The sequence below is a fragment of the Pelophylax lessonae genome (assembly GCF_965119305.1).
Source record: "Pelophylax lessonae genome assembly, chromosome: 2".
NCBI classification, from domain to species: domain Eukaryota; kingdom Metazoa; phylum Chordata; class Amphibia; order Anura; family Ranidae; genus Pelophylax; species Pelophylax lessonae.
In genome coordinates this window covers 121,156,510-121,174,237 of record NC_138769.1, presented here as the reverse complement: position 1 = coordinate 121,174,237, position 17,728 = coordinate 121,156,510, and the positions used below count along the sequence as shown (strand labels likewise).

At 42.7% G+C, this 17,728-nt stretch overlaps 1 protein-coding gene across 1 annotated transcript in view; it reads right to left on the bottom strand.

Moving 5' to 3' along the window:
• The window catches only part of EFCAB5 (EF-hand calcium binding domain 5), a gene marked incomplete at its 3' end in the record, with an annotated part of 107,651 nt that overhangs the window by 13,465 nt on the left and 76,458 nt on the right, over positions 1–17,728 (bottom strand). Inside the window, exons 12-16 of the mRNA XM_082245094.1 lie at positions 17,263–17,419; positions 13,421–13,707; positions 13,163–13,332; positions 7,114–7,342; positions 1,000–1,152 (exon numbers count right to left, since the gene is read on the bottom strand). Coding sequence (XP_082101220.1) covers positions 1,000–1,152; positions 7,114–7,342; positions 13,163–13,332; positions 13,421–13,707; positions 17,263–17,419 — 996 coding nt within the window. The remainder of the gene's footprint in view (positions 1–999; positions 1,153–7,113; positions 7,343–13,162; positions 13,333–13,420; positions 13,708–17,262; positions 17,420–17,728) is intronic.

Here is a 17,728-nt window from a genome sequence, read left to right as displayed (position 1 = left end):
CCTCTTTAGGAAATGTTTACTTTCCAGTATATTTAACGCCAACCCTTTTTTCTCATCTTTTTTTATAGAGGTTTAATATAGCTTGTGACCCCAAAGAAGCAAAGGGTCATGTGCAATTTTTACCACATTAGGGCACTTTTCTAACGCAACACACGTTAATGCACAACACATTGCAATCACAGCCTACTGTGTGTGTTAAAGCACTGCAAAGAATTAAATAGGCCCTAAAGGTTCCCAATAAAGAGCTATTCCAGGCAACATATAAAAGCAAGTTAGATGCTAATGTTATACAGCAAACACTGGAATTGGGCTTAAGTCAGAGAGTTTACATAGTTTGATTCAATGTGAATAATCTCCATAAACCACTGAAGATGGGATTTAAAGAACATGTAACAGAGTCACTGGAAGTGTACTTCCTGGAGCCCATGCTATGTACCTTCCTCTATACCAGTGGTCTCCAATCATCAGACTGCAAAAAAAAATCAATGAAGGGGCATTGATGCTGGGGCATTTTCTACTTCCACTGGCCACAGTCCAGCCACCTAAAGTCTGAAGGACAGTAAATTGGCTCTTTGCTTAGAAAGTTTGGAGACCCCAGCTCTATACCTACTGAGTGGTGCCATCGAGATACTTCATAGTGCTGGCTTTTTTTGCTTCCTACATTAGTCCTACAGATGAGAGACAGCAAGGTGATCTGCAGTGTACTGCTGATACAGAAGTACCATGCTTTGAGGGTACTCATAGTCTAATTTTATTCCCCCTGTAACATATACACTGAAATGCAAAGGCTAGTGTTGGAAGAAGCAATTTCAGCACATGGATGAACCAATGAAAACATGGGAAGATTATGCAAACTCTATGCAGATAAAGTCCCTGATGGGCACTGAACTCTAGACTCCAGATAGACCACATTGTTAATCTTCATTTAACTGTGTGGTAGTACAATCAAGATTAAGTTTAACAACACATATAGATGGCTTTAAGACAGAAAAATGGTACCTTGTCTGCACAGGGCTCCATTAGGTAAGTGTTGATAACTCGGATGTTGGGAGCTCTGCTATAAATCCAGGCAAATGCACTGCTCACAAGTTGTAGAATATCCCTCTTCCTCTGTATATGGTGGTATGCTGTACTGAATGCATTTGTCACACCCTGGAGAAATGCACCATTATAAAATGTGTAAAGCGGATACAGAGTAGAGACACCACATTATTTTTAATTCCTGCAAACTGGAAAAAAAACTTGCATAGCTTGACAAAGGCAAAAACTGGTAAAAAAAAAAGTGTTCTAAGAAAATACCCAGAACAAACAATAAATCGAACATTCACTCTCTTACTAGTTGAAATCTCTACTAAAGTAAGGCGCTGTTATGACATAACTTGCATTTTCCAATGTACATATATAATAAACAGATGGGTATACATCAACTCCCCATTAATAACTTGAAGTGCACAACTAAAAATGTTAACACATGTTAATTGTAAAACATCTGGGGTGCCAAGGTTCTCCATCACTGTCATATACAAACCCCCAGTCCCCCAGTCCCCAATGTATATAATAGGATTGTGAAACCCATATTATGGGAATCCTGTCCCTCTGTGGTCAGGCAGTGTAATGGATTGTAGTGCACATTGGTCAAAGACCATAGCATGCACTCCCATTCACCATCACTAACCCCTGTGAAATGGCCGAACAATCGATCCACATTTGATACTATTAAGTGCTAACATTTTGCATTTAATATTCAGTTTTTCACTTGCACTTCAAGGTATTTATGGGGAGTTGATGTATACCCACCTGTTTGTTATATATGTACACTGGAAAATGCAAGTCATGTCATAACAGCACCTTACCTTAGTAGAGATTTCATGTTATAAATGTGTTTCACATTTAAAGGGCAGTTATTTGGTAGTTTTCTCACTTATACTTGGTTGGTACCTTCGATTGGTTTTTAATATTACTCTTACTAGTTAAGATTATATTTTCCCCATGAGTTTACTGAATTAAATACTTTTTTATTAATTTCTTATAAACATTTGTTTTCTCCCCCTAGTTTTTTCATTTCTGCCCTAGTCAAGAATGACAAACCTGCACTGCCTACAGACTCCTGTGATAAAAACCTCATATATTTGAAGAGGTTCCTGCAGGGCCGGACTGGGAATAAAATTCAGCCCTGGAAAAAATTTTATACCAGCCCCATAGCATTATTATACCGGCCCAACAGCATAACACCATTATTTTCTTGTTCATAAAAGGGAAAACCATGCTTTTTAAAGCAGATTTGAAGAGTGTATTATACATAGATAAGATAGATATGAAAGCATATAGGGCTTTATATATAAAAGAGCAAATTCTAGTTAAAAGTGGTAAAAGTGCAGACATGGTATAGGAGATGTCAGAGGCTGTGCGGACATGGTACAGGAGATGTCAGAGGCTGTGGGGACATGGTACAGGAGATGTCAGAGGCTGTGCGGACATGGTACAGGAGATGTCAGAGGCTGTGCGGACATGGTACAGGAGATGTCAGAGGCTGTGCGGACATGGTACAGGAGATGTCAGAGGCTGTGTGGACATGGTGCAGGAGATGTCAGAGGCTGTGTGGACATGGTGCAGGAGGTGTCAGAGGCTTTGCGGACATGTACAGGAGATGTCAGAGGCTGTGCGGACATGGTACAGGAGATGTCAGGGGCTGTGCGGACATGGTGCAGGAGATGTCAGAGGCTGTGTGGACATGGTGCAGGAGATGTCAGAGGCTGTGCGGACATGGTGCAGGAGTTGTCAGAGGCTGTGCGGACATGGTGCAGGAGATGTCAGAGGCTGTGCGGACATGGTGCAGGAGTTGTCAGAGGCTGTGCGGACATGGTGCAGGAGTTGTCAGAGGCTGTGCGGACATGGTGCAGGAGATGTCAGAGGCTGTGCGGACATGGTACAGGAGTTGTCAGAGGCTGTGCGGACATGGTGCAGGAGTTGTCAGAGGCTGTGCGGACATGGTGCAGGAGTTGTCAGAGGCTGTGCGGACATGGTACAGGAGATGTCAGAGGCTGTGTGGACATGGTGCAGGAGATGTCAGAGGCTGTGTGGACATGGTGCAGGAGGTGTCAGAGGCTTTGCGGACATGTACAGGAGATGTCAGAGGCTGTGCGGACATGGTACAGGAGATGTCAGGGGCTGTGCGGACATGGTGCAGGAGATGTCAGAGGCTGTGTGGACATGGTGCAGGAGATGTCAGAGGCTGTGCGGACATGGTGCAGGAGTTGTCAGAGGCTGTGCGGACATGGTGCAGGAGATGTCAGAGGCTGTGCGGACATGGTGCAGGAGTTGTCAGAGGCTGTGCGGACATGGTGCAGGAGTTGTCAGAGGCTGTGCGGACATGGTGCAGGAGATGTCAGAGGCTGTGCGGACATGGTACAGGAGTTGTCAGAGGCTGTGCGGACATGGTGCAGGAGTTGTCAGAGGCTGTGCGGACATGGTGCAGGAGTTGTCAGAGGCTGTGCGGACATGGTGCAGGAGTTGTCAGAGGCTGTGCGGACATGGTGCAGGACATGTCAGGGGCTGTGCGGACATGTACAGGAGATGTCAGAGGCTGTGCGGACATGGTGCAGGAGTTGTCAGAGGCTGTGCGGACATGGTGCAGGAGTTGTCAGAGGCTGTGCGGACATGGTGCAGGAGTTGTCAGAGGCTGTGCGGACATGGTGCAGGACATGTCAGGGGCTGTGCGGACATGGTACAGGAGATGTCAGAGGCTGTGCAGACATTTACAGGAGTTGTCAGAGGCTGTGCAGACATGTAAAGGAGTTGTCAGAGGCTGTGCGGACATGGTGCAGGAGTTGTCAGAGGCTGTGCGGACATGTTACAGGAGATGTCAGAGGCTGTGCGGACATGGTGCAGGAGTTGTCAGAGGCTGTGCGGACATGGTGCAGGAGTTGTCAGAGGCTGTGCGGACATGGTGCAGGAGATGTCAGAATTATTAGGGGCCCTAATACAATGCTGTTCCCCTCCTCCTAATACAATACTAACCCCCCTCCCTCTAATAAAATGATGACCCCCCCCCAGCCCCCTCCCCTAATACAATGCAGTTTCCCCCCTCCCCCTAAATTTAGGGGGGGGGGTCAGCATTGTATTAGGAGGAGGGGGCCCAAGGGGGGATGGCAGATAAGCATTGTATGAGGGGGAGGGGGGGGCAAGTCAGGCCAGCATTGTATTGGGAGAGGGGGGAGGTTAGCATTGTAGTAGGGGCCCTGATTCCCCCCCCCCAAATGCAAGAGGACGAGGTCCCCCCCCCTGCCAATTTACTCTTTCTGGCTGCCTGTCTCAGGCTCTGCTCCGCAGCCGCTCATTTATTCTCTGTCTCTCTAAGTCTTCCTTTCAGTGAGACCCACCTCACTTGCGAACATGCTACTGCTGGCGAGTCTCGTTGTGTGGTAGGGATGATGGATCCATTGGCGCCGTGACAGTCTTGGAGTCAGTCGATCCACCTCCGCGCAGCCGCCGCCCCCGCCGGATGTGACGTCATGCCGCTCACAGCGGCTGACGTAGAAGTATATCGGACCGTCACGTCACTCTGGAGCGCAGCGGGGACCGGGGCTGCAGCGGCCATCCTCACAGCGGCGCGGCCCCGCCCCAATGCTTAAAGCGGCCGGCCCCAATGCTTAAAGCGCCCCTATCTTTAAAGCGGCCCCAGGGCCGGCGGCCCACCGGGAAATTTCCCGGTATCCCGATAGGCCAGTCCGGCCCTGCGGTTCCAGCCAACTCCATGAGTGCTGGGTGCACACAATCCACCAATTTCACAAACGTGTACCCAGTACTCTACTGGCAGGATTGTATTATATACACGTTGCTGATACTATTGCAATGTGTAAACAATATGATTCCCCAGCTAGAGCACTGGGTGTGCATGTGCTCAGAAAAAAGGACACAGGGGAGCAGTAAGAAAAAAGGGACGATGCCCCTAGTTAGGATGGCAACTGGGGTTAGAAGCGGCACTCGGAAACTTGGCCAGAACGTATTTAATGTTAGCCTACATGCGAACGTGAGTATGTCTTTTACAATTAACATGCTTTAACATTTTTAGTTGTGCCTTTTTACCTTTTTCAAGATTGGGGTGAAGTTCTTCTAAAAAAAATATCCCACTGACCAAGAACAAGCATATACTTAGTGAAGTCAAATTAAATTCAGAACTCTTTTTGATCTACTTCTGACTACTTTGAATTTTTCACACACATGTTAAAATCAGTTATTTATATATATTATATTTTCTGAAAGCAAAGACCCTAAAGAATAAAATAGTGTCAGTTGCAACTTTTTTTTAATGTAGCACGAAGTTTTGTGCAACTGTTTATCAAATGCAAATTTTCAGAAAAGAATACCATAAAATGAAACTATTCAATTTTTTTGGTAAAATTTAAAAAGGTAGGGTTGCATCCAGTATAAATATATCAAACAGTTCCAGTCCCAAAAACCCTTGAAATGGCAAAATACTGCAGTACCAAAAACTGTCAAGATGCAATATGCAATGCTTTAAAAGCATTCAAAAGTATCAGTTTAGAGATTATCATGAATTATGGCCCTAAAATTATTGCTCTTACTCTGATATTTGTGGCAATGCATATAATGTGTGGTGCAACTGCTGTTTACATTTATGTGTGCGCCCTACATGCGCATTTGCACATGTGAACAGGGCAGTGGGGTTGCAGTTAATTTTTTCTTAAAATGTATTTTATTATAAAAAGTGTTTTGACTTTCTTTTCAACTTCACTAAGTGCATACTCGTTCTAGGTTGGTGGCATATTTATTTTCGTACAGCTTTCATTCAGAAAATAATCCCCTGAAGTATAGGAAAAAGTCAGCAATGTAATGTAGTCACTATAATAACCTCTGTAGTGACAATAATAATAAATAATGCATTAAACTGACTTCCAGCAGTCCTTTAAATGTATACTTTCTGGAGTTCTATAACCTGAAACCTACCTTACCTGCAGTGATGGGAATAACGGCGTTAAAGTGAACGGCGTTACTTAACGCCGTTACTTTTGAAGGTAACTAGTAATCTAATTGATTACTTTCCCCGCCCCCCCCCCCCCCCGCGGTAACGCCGTTCCCATTACTTAAGCGGCGTTACCGCAATTACATCTACTGCCACTAGATGGCAGTAGTGTAATTCCTCCTCACTCCTCTATGACCCTGCCGGTGCCGTCTGCGGTACTGGTATGTTTGACATGGAGGAGAGCGGAGAGGGAGAGCAGACCGGCCGAGGGGAGCTGTGAGAGCCCTGCACTGTACCTGTACATCCACCAACCCCCCCCCCCCATATACATCTACCTACCCACCTTATATACCTACCTGCCCACCCTATACACCAACTGACCCCTATATACACCTACCTACCCACCCTATACACCCACTGACCCCTATATACACCTACCTTCCCACCCTATACACCCCCTGACCCCTATATACACCTACCTACCCACCCTATACACCCACTGACCCCTATATACACCTACCTACCCACCCTATACACCCACTGACCCCTATATACACCTACCTACCCACCCTATACACCCACTAACCCCTATATACACCTACCTACCCACCCTATACACCCACTGACCCCATTATACACCTACTTTTCCACCCTATACACCCGCTGACCCTTCTATACACCTACCTACTCACCCTATATACCCACTGACCCCTATATACACCTACCCACCCACCCTATACACTGGCAGTGTTCCACGCAGGTACCAGTGTACCACGCAGCCAGCCAGTACCACTTAGCAAATACCACTCATACAAGTTATTTGAAATATTTGATTATTTTCTTAAAGTAATGCAATAGTTACTTTCCCTTTTAATTAGTTACTTTTTTACTGATGTAACTCAGTTACTAACTCAGTTACTTTTTGTGAGAAGTAACTAGTAACTATAACTAATTACTTTTTTTAAGTGACATGACCAACACTGCTTACCTGTAATCTATTTGTTTTGCATAATCAATTTTGTTTAAAGACTGATAATAAGAAAGAATGTGTCTTGATTAGAATAGAAAGGTGTAGTAGGTACAGTATATGCAATAACCTAATTGGTTTATAAGAGCTCATTCTTACACACCTGGTAAAAACTTATTTCATGTGTAAGGAAGATATTTCTATCACGAGGTTCTCTTAGAGTGTCAATGCTGAGAGTCCCAAAAACCCGCTGCTGTGCATCTATTAGTGGCAGTACAATGAGAGATCCCTTCTGCTCTTCTTCAGGGCGATCTTTGTTCCAGAACTGTATGTTACCATGATATTGGACTCGAGGCACATGCTGTGGCATACCGCTGTCCACTGCTGCAAAACTGAGACACAAACCATAATAAAATTAGATGTTGATAGTTTTTAAACCTTGGTTTTTAATATATCAAGTTCATTTTTCAGCAGTAGTATTATGTGCAACATTCCAATACATCAGGGTGGTCCTTTGGTATTTTATAGCAACCACAGAATGTTTGGGTACTAAAAAGTCTACAAAACGGAATTCCTCTATCAAGTGGGATTGTGAAGGGCAACTAAATGATACCAGTAAAGTAACAAAATTATAGTATATTACTTAAAAAAATCATATTTTATTAGAACCACATATTATAAAAAAAAAAAAAAAGAATTGGGGTTTGCATCATAAAAGTATTTAGAACATATACAAGCAAGATCATAGTGAAAAATGAAACACCATTCGTAGCATGTGTCAATACATGTATAGCAACTGTGGTAATAGCATTGTGGTAATTCCAGCTACTTGTTGTTGGCATTCATCATGGTTGCACATCCAAATACAATAGATGCTTTAGAGAGCTGGAGAAATTCCAACTCGTTTCAAACATTCACCTTTTCCTTCATCAGGGAATATTTACCACTCTGTAAACATAAATGGCCATGACTAAATATGTATTCATTGACTATTATCATAATGATTTACAATCATATAGCTAAAAAAAAACTTACATCATAAAAGTAGTTTGGTCACAACTCTAACCCACAGACTCCATCTGAGCAAGCTGTATCAATTCTCTTCCTAGTACACAAGGACCATCTGGGCACTTTTCAATCACCAGGTTATCAAAATTCCTAAAAGGGAGCACTACAAATAAACAGGAAAGCTCAAATATTTGTAAATATATTGTGACATGGCATGGGGGAGAAAAAGTTCCCTTTATGACTCCCAAGTAGATGGCCCCCATACTTACAAATGTAACCAATGTAAAGATGTATGTAATGGTCCTAGTTGAGAGGAGAGTATCCCGATTATGCTCCTTAAGGGACTAAGCCCTTCCTCGGGTTGCAAACCCTCCCTTTCTGCACCTCTCTGTCTAAAAGGGGCAGAGAAGGATGGCGCCTCCTCAAGGTACTTGGCGTCCTCCTCATATGCCTTGCATGCGCCAGTTGGAGCAAAGCGCGGTTACGTCACAGCTGGTCCTCCAGGTCCACCCCCAAATGTGTGCAAAGCGGCACACATCGTGGTCAAGTAGAAAGCTACACTGGAGCTGCCTCTCAAGGACCGGACTACAACAATATGGAGGGACTGCCGCCAACACAGGAAATGGCTCATATCTGGATCATTGATCCGAATAGATAGGAAGGGGAAAGTTGTTACAGCCTTCCTCTAACTGCCAAGTTGAGGCCCCAGTAACAAGACTGGGGCATTCCTGTGTCAGGTGTAACGATAATGGTAGAGTCTGTAGATACTCTGCTCAAGCTGCCACATCCGGAGTGAACTTCACTCCCGTGCATGCGTGCAGGAACCGCTGTTCACGGCATAGGGCTCTGAAGAAATGGCACGGGCGGCCGTTCCTTCAGAGAGCATGAGCTAGTGATATCACTGGCTGCATGCAAAGTAGAAGCATGTTTAGGAGATATTTATAGTACCTATAGGTAAGCCTTATCATAGGCTTTCCTATAGGTACAACTTATGGAGGAAGCTTTACTTCCTCTTTAATGTATTGAACATTAAGTGGGATTCCCTTTCCAAAGTCTTTGGTTTTGTTTATTGGTCATAGGGACATTGGACATAGGGATTTCTCCTGCAGTTTCTCCTGAGAGGAACCTGCCATTACTGGTATAACTAGAAACACAGTACCTGTTGGGTTATATCTAAAATTTATATTTTTTGTATGGGTTTTTTCTTACTTTTTTTTTTGTTTTTTACTTACTCAGTTGCACTTGTTGCACATATGTATTTATTGCACCTGTTGCTCATGTGTATGGTATTGTAAAACTGTATGACAATATTTTCTTTATTGTGTAGTACAATGTAATGGTCAGTAAGGCAACTCCACAGACAGCTTGGGCAGGGTATCTACAGACTCTACCATTATAGATAAACCTCACACAGGAAGGCCCCAGTCTTGTTACTGGGGCCTCTACTTGGCAGTTAGAGGAAGGCTGTAACAACTTTCTCCATCCTATCTATTTCGATCAATGATCCAGATATGAGCCATTTCCTGTGTTGGCGGCAGTCGCTCCATATTGTCGTAGTCTGGTCTTCAGGAGGCGGCTCCAGCATAGCTTTCTACATGACCACAATGCTTTGCATATGCGCGGCTGTTTGGGGTGGACCAGCTGTGATGTAACCGTGCTTTGGGCCAACTGGCGCATATGTTGCAGATGAGGAGGACGCCTGGGACCTCGAGGAGACACCATCCTTCTCTGCCCCATTTAGATGGAGAGGTGCAGAGAGGGAGTATTTAAACCTGAGGAAGGACTTAGTCCCTTAGGGATACTCTCACCTCAGTTGGGACCATCACGTATATCTTTACATTGGTTACATTTGTATGTATGGGGGCCTTCTACTTGGGAGTCATGAAGGGAACGTTTTCTCCCCCATGCCATGTCATGATATATGTACAGATATACAGTGTCCAGATGGTTCTTGTGTACTAGGAAGAGAATCGATACAGCGCTTACCCACAGAGATGGTGTCTGTGGGTTAGCGTTGTGGCCAAACTACTTTTATGATGTAAGTTTTTTTTTAAATATAGGATTGTAAATCATCATAAGAATAGTCAATAAATACATATTTAGTCATGGCCATTTATTTTTACAGAGTGGTAAATATTCCCTGATGAAGGAAATTTTGAACGTTTGAAACGCGTTGGAATTTCTCCAGCTCCCTATAGCATCTATTTTATCTGGATGTGCAACCATGATGAATGCCAACAACAAGTAGCTGGAATTACCACAATGGACTAGTTGCTATACATGCATTGACACATGCTATGAATGGTGTTTAATGTTTCACTATGATCTTGCTTGTATATGTTCTAAATAATTTTATAATGCATACCCCAATTTGTTTTTCTTTTATAATATATGGTTCTAATAAAATATAATTTTTTTAAGCAATGTACTATAATTTTGCTAATGCTTTAGTGGTATAATTTAGTTGCCCTTCACAATCCCACTTGATAGAGGAATTCCATTTGTAGATCTTAATGGGGATGATGGCAACTACACCCCTGGTCATATGAGCGCCCTTTTTTTGGGGACTAAAAGGTTGGATCAATTCAGGCAATGGGGTTGATTTACTAAACCTGGAAAGTGCAAAATCTAGTGCAGCTCTGCTTTAGAAACCATTTAGCTTTCAGTTTTTTTTTTTTTTTGTCAAAGCTTAATTGAACAAGCTGAAGTTAGAAGCTGATTGGCTGCCATGCACAACTGCACCAGATTGCTGGCTCTTTCCTGCTGCCTAGGGTAGTTCCTGCTGCCTAGGGTAGTTCCTGCTGCCTAGGGTAGTTCCAGCTTGTAGTCAATGGCAGTTGTTGTGCCAGACAATCCACTGTCAGCCATGGTCTTAAAGGGCTGGCACATGTACTTCTCTGTGTTTGTGTCTTCACCCCCCCCCCCGCCTTACCCCCATGCCTCCAAGCATCCCCAATGATTCCCTGTGTTCCTCTGTGCCCCTATTTCTTTCATTATTCATCCTGCTCCTGTGATATCAAGTGTTCCTCTCTCAGCAATCCTGTCATTCTATAAATGTTCCTGTTTGAAAGCGGAATCCCAACACCTGTGTATTCTTTATGCACACACTACATACCTGTGACTTCCTTGAGTATTTCAGCATCAAGTCCAGCATCCAGTCTTCCAGCAACTCTATGATTTCCTGTGTGTTTGCTACCAACATCTGGGCACTCCAAGTCTGTAGCCTGCTTTAGTGTTTTCCAATGAACTCCAAGCCAACTTCCTGCTCTGTGTGATTCTGTGCACACCTGCCTGCCTGGTCTGCACTTCCCACCACCTGGGATCCCAGCACCTCTCTGCTACAAGAGACTTTTCCTGCATATCTAATCCTGTCCTACGTAGTTTCCTACTCAGGTGAGTCAGGGGGCCGCAACATAGAAGCCATCATCAGCAAAACTCATTATCCCTCCTTACTCTCGAGAAGACTAAGTGGCTTCTTAGATTCTGCACCTCAGTCCTTTTAAGGACTATTGCCTCTGCTGAATGAGAGAGCATACTTCTGCAGCCTCTCCAAGACTCCTCTGTGTGTTTCCTTTGTAGTTTATAACACTTTCTGCCCCATCTGCTATAACCAAATCCTGGTTAGCCAGTTTTCCCCCTAGTAGGTAATAGTAGCCTAGTCTGTGACAATAGTACTCCAATACATAAGTAACATAAATGTTATAGTAAGTATATATTAAACATATTGCAACTTGGCAGAACCTAAATGTGGTGGCTACATTCAGTTTCTTTTTTTTTACCTGGTGATCTGCTCAGTAAGTCTATTATTTACAATAAAATAAATTTACAATTAAAAATTGCAAGCAAGCAGCTGTCTATTGAAGAAGAGACATGCTATATTTCTTATGCAATAAACCAAACTTACCTACTTGTTCGCAATCTTGTATTGAATGTACACTAAGCTGCGCATACACAACTCAGCTGACATTTCCACCAAACTGCAGTGGTACTGAAATGAATGAGCAACCCGACACTGAAAGAAGCCCAGAACAGTCACATCGTTGGAAGGTGGAGGCGAGAGTCTTTACTTTATGCTTTAACAGACCGGGCATCCCAGTAAATGCCAGTTAGAGGGTGCTTAAAATGGTTGTCTTATATATATATTTATGTAAAATCTTTATTCCAAAAGGAAAAGAAAAAAAAGCTGTTGCCATAACTGCTTAAAAAGTATTAATTGGCGTTTGGCTTTAATTTGTTAGTCAAGTCAAGATAAATATACTAGTACACCTAACACTGCCTCTTCACAGGTTGACAATGCTGCTGGCCAAGGATGGCTCCATTGGGTCAAGAAGTTTGTTATTCGCTAGATCACCAGGTGATAACAAGCTGAAAAAAATTATAATAATAAAATAATGCAGCTACCACACTTAAGGATTGCTATGGACTGCTTTAATTTTCCTTTATTATATTGTCATGAATAAACTAGTAAATTGTGAACGAAACAATATTTCTGGTAAGTAATGACAAGATATAGTATGTGTGTTTAGGGTCAGGACTGGGGGGACAGGAGAGGCAGCTGCCCTGGGTGCAGTATCTTTATGTGTTGGAGGAGAGGGGGTGTTGTGAGGCAGCAGCCCATAGAATACATTTAACCAAGCTGAGACCCTGTACTCACCCCTTCCATCCTTACTGACATGCCCTTCTGCCTGGTCGCTGCCCTATTTGAGAGGAAGTGTCTGTACAGAGAACCAATGGGGAGGTTCATTGTGTGCACCAGTGGTGTACATTGAGTGGGGTGAGGGGTGTGTGGGTGAGGTCTGCACAAGGTATCCACACTCTGGGGTTGCTGGCCGGCCACCCAACATTTTCACATTTGTTTTTTTTGCAACTTGCAACTGTCATACTGGCAGGAGGAGTGCTGCAGCACTAGTATCATAGATCCCAGTTGCAAAAAAAACCCCATGGGCACCTACATTGGGGGGTGGTGAATATGAAGTTTGGCATCTTCATCTTGGGCGCTGGGTGACCTTGTCTCAGCACTGCGTGTTATACATAGAAGGTAGGCTGTAAAATTTACGGCACACATATCACTGACATTGCGCAGCAACCCATAACTCCAAAGCTTTAGTAGAGTTACTTTGCTAAAATCTGAAATATCATTGGTTTAAAATAGGTCTCACAGTGAAAAGTGTCAAAGTAAGTGACATATGTGGTTATTGTTTTACCTGACACCCTTCATGTCTCTGTTGAGTGTCTTATTTAATACGTATAAAGCATCCTCCGACGTACAAGCAACGTAACGTAGAACCTCATTCCATCTTTCTCCAGGTGAGCTTTGCTCCAGTAGGCCAATATTTGCACTGATCTTTTTGTTATTTCCATGGGCCTCTGCATCCTTTTAGTAAATCAGAAGCATTATTTATTCAAAAATCAAGTTCATAGAGTATTTATGCTTTATGCATTCTGATGTTTTTTACACTAACCTTGTAAAGGGCCTGAAATACAGCTTTATATACTGCCTCCAGTCTCCCACCACTGGTTTCAGCGACTGTCTGAATGTTTTGCAGCCACTTTCTACGGCTGGCTCCACGCAGTTTCTCTGCCTGTGTACGCTCAACGCTGGAGGTTAGAAACTCAATCACATTCTCAAAAACCTCTTCTTCTGGTCCTGGTAGCTCATGAATGACACCCAAGATGTACCTAGTGAACTCACTCACTGACAACTTCCTTAACCCTCGCTGAGATTTTGAGGAAGTCAGGTTCTCTCTTCCTGCAAAGGAGAAATATACAGTATCTATATTTTAAGAAATAGTGGACAGAAACAGGATATCTTTGGTTGTGTTCTATATAGCATACTAACGTTTTTTTTTTTTTTTTTTTTTAATTAACAATACATAATTTGCATACAGTGGGTACGGAAAGTATTCAGACCCCCTTAAATTTTTCACTCTTTGTTATATTGCAGCCATTTGCTAAAATCATTTAAGTTCATTCTTCTTCCTCATGAATGTACACACAGCTCCCCATATTGACGGAAAAACACAGAATTGTTGACATTGTTGCAGATTTATTAAAAAAGAAAAACTGAAATATCACATGGTCCTAAGTATTCAGACCCTTTGCTGTGACACTCATATATTTAACTCAGGTGCTTTCCATTTCTCCTGATCATCCTTGAGATGATTCTACACCTTCATTTGAGTCCAGCTGTGTTTGATTATACTGATTGGACTTGATTAGGAAAGCAACACACCTGTCTATATAAGACCTTCCAGATCACAATGCATGTCAGAGCAAATGAGAATCATGAGGTCAAAGGAACTGCCTGAAGAGCTCAGAGACAGAATTGTGGCAAGGCACAGATCTGGCCAAGGTTACAAAAAGATTTCTGCTGCACTTAAGGTTCCTAAGAGCACAGTGGCCTCCATAATCTTCAAATGGAAGACGTTTGGGACGACCAGAACCCTTCCTAGAGCTGGCCGTCCGGCCAAACTGAGCTATCGGGGGAGAAGAGCCTTGGTGAGAGAGGTAAAGAAGAACCCAAAGATCACTGTGGCTGAGCTCCAGAGATGCAGTCAGGAGATGGGAGAAAGTTGTAGAAAGTCAACCATCACTGCAGCCCTCCACCAGTCGGGGCTTTATGGCAGAGTGGCCCGACGGAAGCCTCTCCTCAGTGTAAGACACATGAAAGCCCGCATGGAGTTTGCTAAAAACACCTGAAGGACTCCAAGATGGTGAGAAATAAGATTCTCTGGTCTGATGAGATCAAAATAGAACTTTTTGGCCTTAATTCTAAGCGGTATGTGTGGAGAAAACCAGGCACTGCTCATCACCTGTCCAATACAGTCCCAACAGTGAAGCATGGTGGTGGCAGCATCATGCTGTGGGGGTGTTTTTCAGCTGCAGGGACAGGACGACTGATTGCAATCGATGGAAAGATGAATGCGGCCAAGTACAGGGATATCCTGGACAAAAACCTTCTCCAGAGTGCTCTGGACCTCAGACTGGGCCGAAGGTTTACCTTCCAACAAGACAATGACCCTAAGCAAACAGCTAAAATAACGAAGGAGTGGCTTCACAACAACTCCGTGACTGTTCTTGAATGGCCCAGCCAGAGCCCTGACTTAAACCCAATTGAGCATCTCTGGAGAGACCTAAAAATGGCTGTCCACCAACGTTTACCATCCAACCTGACAGAACTGGAGAGGATCTGCAAGGAGGAATGGCAGAGGATCCCCAAATCCAGGTGTGAAAGACTTGTTGCATCTTTCCCAAAAAGACTCCTGGCTGTATTAGATCAAAAGGGGGCTTCTACTAAATACTGAGCAAAGGGTCTGAATACTTAGGACCATGTGATATTTCAGTTTTTCTTTTTTAATAAATCTGCAACAATGTCAACAATTCTGTGTTTTTCTGTCAGTATGGGGTGCTATGTGTACATTCATGAGGAAGAAGAATGAACTTAAATGATTTTAGCAAATGGCTGCAATATAACAAAGAGTGAAAAATTGAAGGGGGTCTGAATACTTTCCGTACCCACTGTATACCTGCTCAAATATCCAAAGGTTAAACCAACAGAAGGAGAGTAGGACCAAATTCATAAAGGAGTCCAAAAACAGCTTTAATGTTTCACAAAACAGACAATGCATTTTGGGGGCAAAACACACTTTCTGTTCCTCTGGGCTCAGTTTGCAAGTGTTTGATGGACTCAGGGAAGTTGATCCCAGAGATATTTTTTACAAAGGAATCAGATGGGGCAGAATTATGTCAGTAGAACATTGCAGCCATTTTAATGGCATAATTCCACACCATATGCTTTCCTTACAAACAATTTCTCTAGCATCTGTTTCCGTGAGTCGAATAAATACTCTTTAAATTACTTTTTCCCTTTTCTACTCTGTATTAATAGGCATTGAACTCCCAGCCCTTCTTGGATTTATATTTTTGGACCTTCAAATCTCCATTTTTTAAAGTTCTCTTGGTTGTCACTACCTCTGAGTGAACCAGTGAGTGAACAATTGTTGCTTTATATAAAGATTATTTGTTTGTTATGTTTAGTTCATAGCTTATATGTCATATAATGCAATGTTCAAAAAAGTGTGGGTAGGAGATGCAGAATGCCAAATCGATTTAGTTTCTAAGAGTGAAGATAAGTCCATACTGTTGAGTGCAATGGCTCTGATTAGGCAGCCCTCCGAAAGGAAGGGACCTCAAATATGCCTTGAGTTAGCACTGAGAGTGTAGGGAAACATGAGCACCACACCAAAGGTTCATGAGTCCAATAGTATTTATTTCATAATAGACGTCCAAAACATTAATCCAGTGTGTTTCAGGAGCTACGGTTCATTCTTTATCAAGGCTCAGACTGTTCATTTAAATAGTGTTGAACTTGTATGTGTTAATTCAACTCAGGAATAAAACTTGTTCCATTATTCCAAGAAAATGCTTCAAAAGGCAGAGTGAGTTAGATTTGCCCTTGATGAAGTCCTTGCAGGCATTTGCTACATATTTGCTACACAGACCATGTTGCAATTTAATGTTATTAAAATCTACCTTTCCTTTTCAATCTGCAGCTGCTGTAATTTCCTGTAAAATTCAATGCAATATGGCAACCTGGAGCTGTAATGTAAACAGCAGCTGTACAGAACACCTCCAAATATATTATTTCCTGATTGTGTGATTGGCTTACTGATTTTTCCTACACTAAGAAGAAAATCAGAGTTTAGGCATTCCCTCCAAAATAAATATCAATTCTGTTTATTAATGTAAAATTGAATCTGATTAATAATGAGTCATAACCTCCGAATCAGAACGAGTATGCAATTCACTTGATGAAACAAAGATTTTTATCTTCCCAGCAACAAAAGGTAGGAATCTGCAACAACATGTGTAAAAACCCATGCAATATACATTGATCACCCAGAAAGGAGTGTTTTATCTCAACAGAAGTGGAGTTACTCTTTAAGTGAAAAATATACGTCAAAATCATCAGTGGATCCAAAAATTTAGGCAGCTTAAATAATATGCAAAATAGACTTTTCCTGCAAAAGCCAATTCTGGCCCCTCCCTATCCTACCCACTGACCCTCTCAATTAGCCCTGTATTGTGATGTCCAGCCTCACTGACCAAAAAAGGTTGCTTGGTAACTGGAAGAGCAATGAGCTAAGCTCTGCTTTTATGGAGAAAATGCAAATTAACCTTTCTTTTTTTCATCTTTTTCATCCTATGTTTAATTTAAATTGCTCAGCACTGTAATAGCCTTACTTTAATTTGTCTTACACCCTGTTTTGATACAATCAATGTAGTTTAACCAGATAAATCTTACCTTTAGCCACCACCTCTGATTCCATCCCCTCCTTGTATTTGGTCAGAATTTCATCGACCTCTTCCAGCTCCAGGAATCCAGACCCATCGTTGTCCCATTTCTCAAAGAGAGCTTGCAGGACAAGCTTCTGCCGTGCCATAAGGGCATCTTGGTGAACCTGTCAAAAAAATAAATAAATGAATGAAAAAAAAAAAAAAACATTGTATTGCTATAAATCAGCCCTTTTCAACCAGGGTGCCTTCTCTGCTCTTCAGGGGTGCCTTGGCAAAATGCCTAAATATTGCCACATATTGCCCAAAAATTGGCAAAAAAAAAGAGCAAGTAGATGAAGCCTACCTTTTTGCTACACACAACCACAGGATTTTATTGTACAGCAATAAAACCTTGGGCAACCTGCTAGCCTGCCACTGGCATCCTAAAAACCAATAACATCTTGTCATTGTTTGCCCCTCTCTGTTAGCACTGG